General features: G+C 50.3%; 1 protein-coding gene across 1 annotated transcript; it reads left to right on the forward strand.

Annotated features, from left to right (window-relative positions):
* Positions 1–210: 210 nt before the first annotated feature.
* LOC128833681 (olfactory receptor 52R1-like) lies at positions 211–1,158 on the forward strand. The gene has a single exon (XM_054021736.1). It carries the CDS (start codon positions 211–213, stop codon positions 1,156–1,158), a length of 948 nt encoding a protein of 315 aa, XP_053877711.1.
* Positions 1,159–1,562: the final 404 nt, after the last annotated feature.

Raw genomic sequence — 1,562 nt, forward strand, 5'->3', positions numbered from 1 at the left:
AGTGTGTGAAGAGCGATCAAAATGCTTCTCTCATGAGAATAGCCTCCACTAGTGTATGCAATGTCTCATATTAAGTTTTTCTCTCCATTCAGGAATTTCCACTGGGAACGTCACCAGAGACCCTGAGAACACACAGAAAGTCAGGGGAATGTACGGTACAAGCAGGAGACACCCTTATGCCTCAGAGTTGGACAACTTCTCCACCACTCCATGTCAGATTCCAACTCAACCGACTTCACCAACCCCTCCACGTTCATCCTACTTGGCATTCCTGGCCTAGAGGAAGCCCATGTCTGGATCTCCATCCCCTTCTGCACCATGTACGCCATAGCCTTGTTGGGGAACTTCGCCATCCTGTTCATTGTGAAGAGGGAGCCGAGCCTCCACGAGCCCATGTTCTATTTCCTCTGCATGCTGGCCGTCACCGACCTTGTCATGTCCACATCCACCGTACCCAAAATGCTGAGCATCTTCTGGTTCAATTCCAGGGAGATCAGTTTCAGTGCCTGCCTCACCCAGATGTACTTTGTTTACTCCTTCTCAGCTATGGAGTCTGGAATCCTTGTGGCCATGGCTTTTGATCGCTACGTGGCCATCTGCCATCCCCTGAGACATTCCACCATCCTGACAAACTCTTTTGTGGCCAAGATAGGTCTGGCTGTGGTGCTGCGCAGTTGCATATTCACATTACCCTATCCCTTCCTGGCGAGACAGTGGCCATATTGCAGGACCAATATCATTCCCCACTCCTATTGTCTGCATATAGCTGTGGTGAACCTGGCCTGCGCTGACATCCGCATCAGTAGTTACTTTGGCCTGTTTAATCTTTTCTCTGTGAACGGAATGGACGTGTTTTTTATCACAGTGTCCTATACTCTGATCCTCCGGGCCATCTTCCGCCTCCCCACAAAGGATGCCCGGCTCAAAACTTTTGGGACCTGCATCTCTTATCTTTGTGCCATCTTAGCTTTGTACGTTCCAGATTTCTTCTCCTCTCTCACGCAGCGGTTTGGCCACAATGTGCCCCGGCACTTCCTCGTTCTCATTGTCAGTGTGTACCTGCTGGTACCCCCCATGCTACACCCCATAATTTACGGGGTGAGGACCAGACAGATCCGGGACAGGCTGCTGCAGCTCTTTTTTCATAAAGAGACTTAAATGTTTTCTCCTTGTGCTCTGGCTGTCAGATTGAGCTCTGTGCAGAGCTGGCTGGTGCATGGTGCTGGGGCCTCTTCCCTCAATCACTTACTGGACAGACAGAGAGACATTGAACCCTTTCCTGTCCTTACTGTGCTGTGTCAATGTGATGAACTGAGGAATCAGTCTATGTGCACTACACTAGGTTGCCACCTTTCTAATTGCTGGTAGCTGGATCCCTGAAATTACAATCTTGCCCCATCTCTTCTGTGAACCCTCGACCCTGCTGTGTGTCTTCTCCCCAAGGCCCTGCCCCTGTCACTTGCTCCTGTCTTCCCCTCCCTTTGTCAGCCGTGACCCAGTCATCTATAAAGCCAATATGTGCTCACATCTTGTGGCAAGTCACTGAACGATACTGGTTAGTG

The sequence above is a fragment of the Malaclemys terrapin genome, chromosome 1 (assembly GCF_027887155.1).
Source record: "Malaclemys terrapin pileata isolate rMalTer1 chromosome 1, rMalTer1.hap1, whole genome shotgun sequence".
NCBI lineage: Eukaryota > Metazoa > Chordata > Testudines > Emydidae > Malaclemys > Malaclemys terrapin.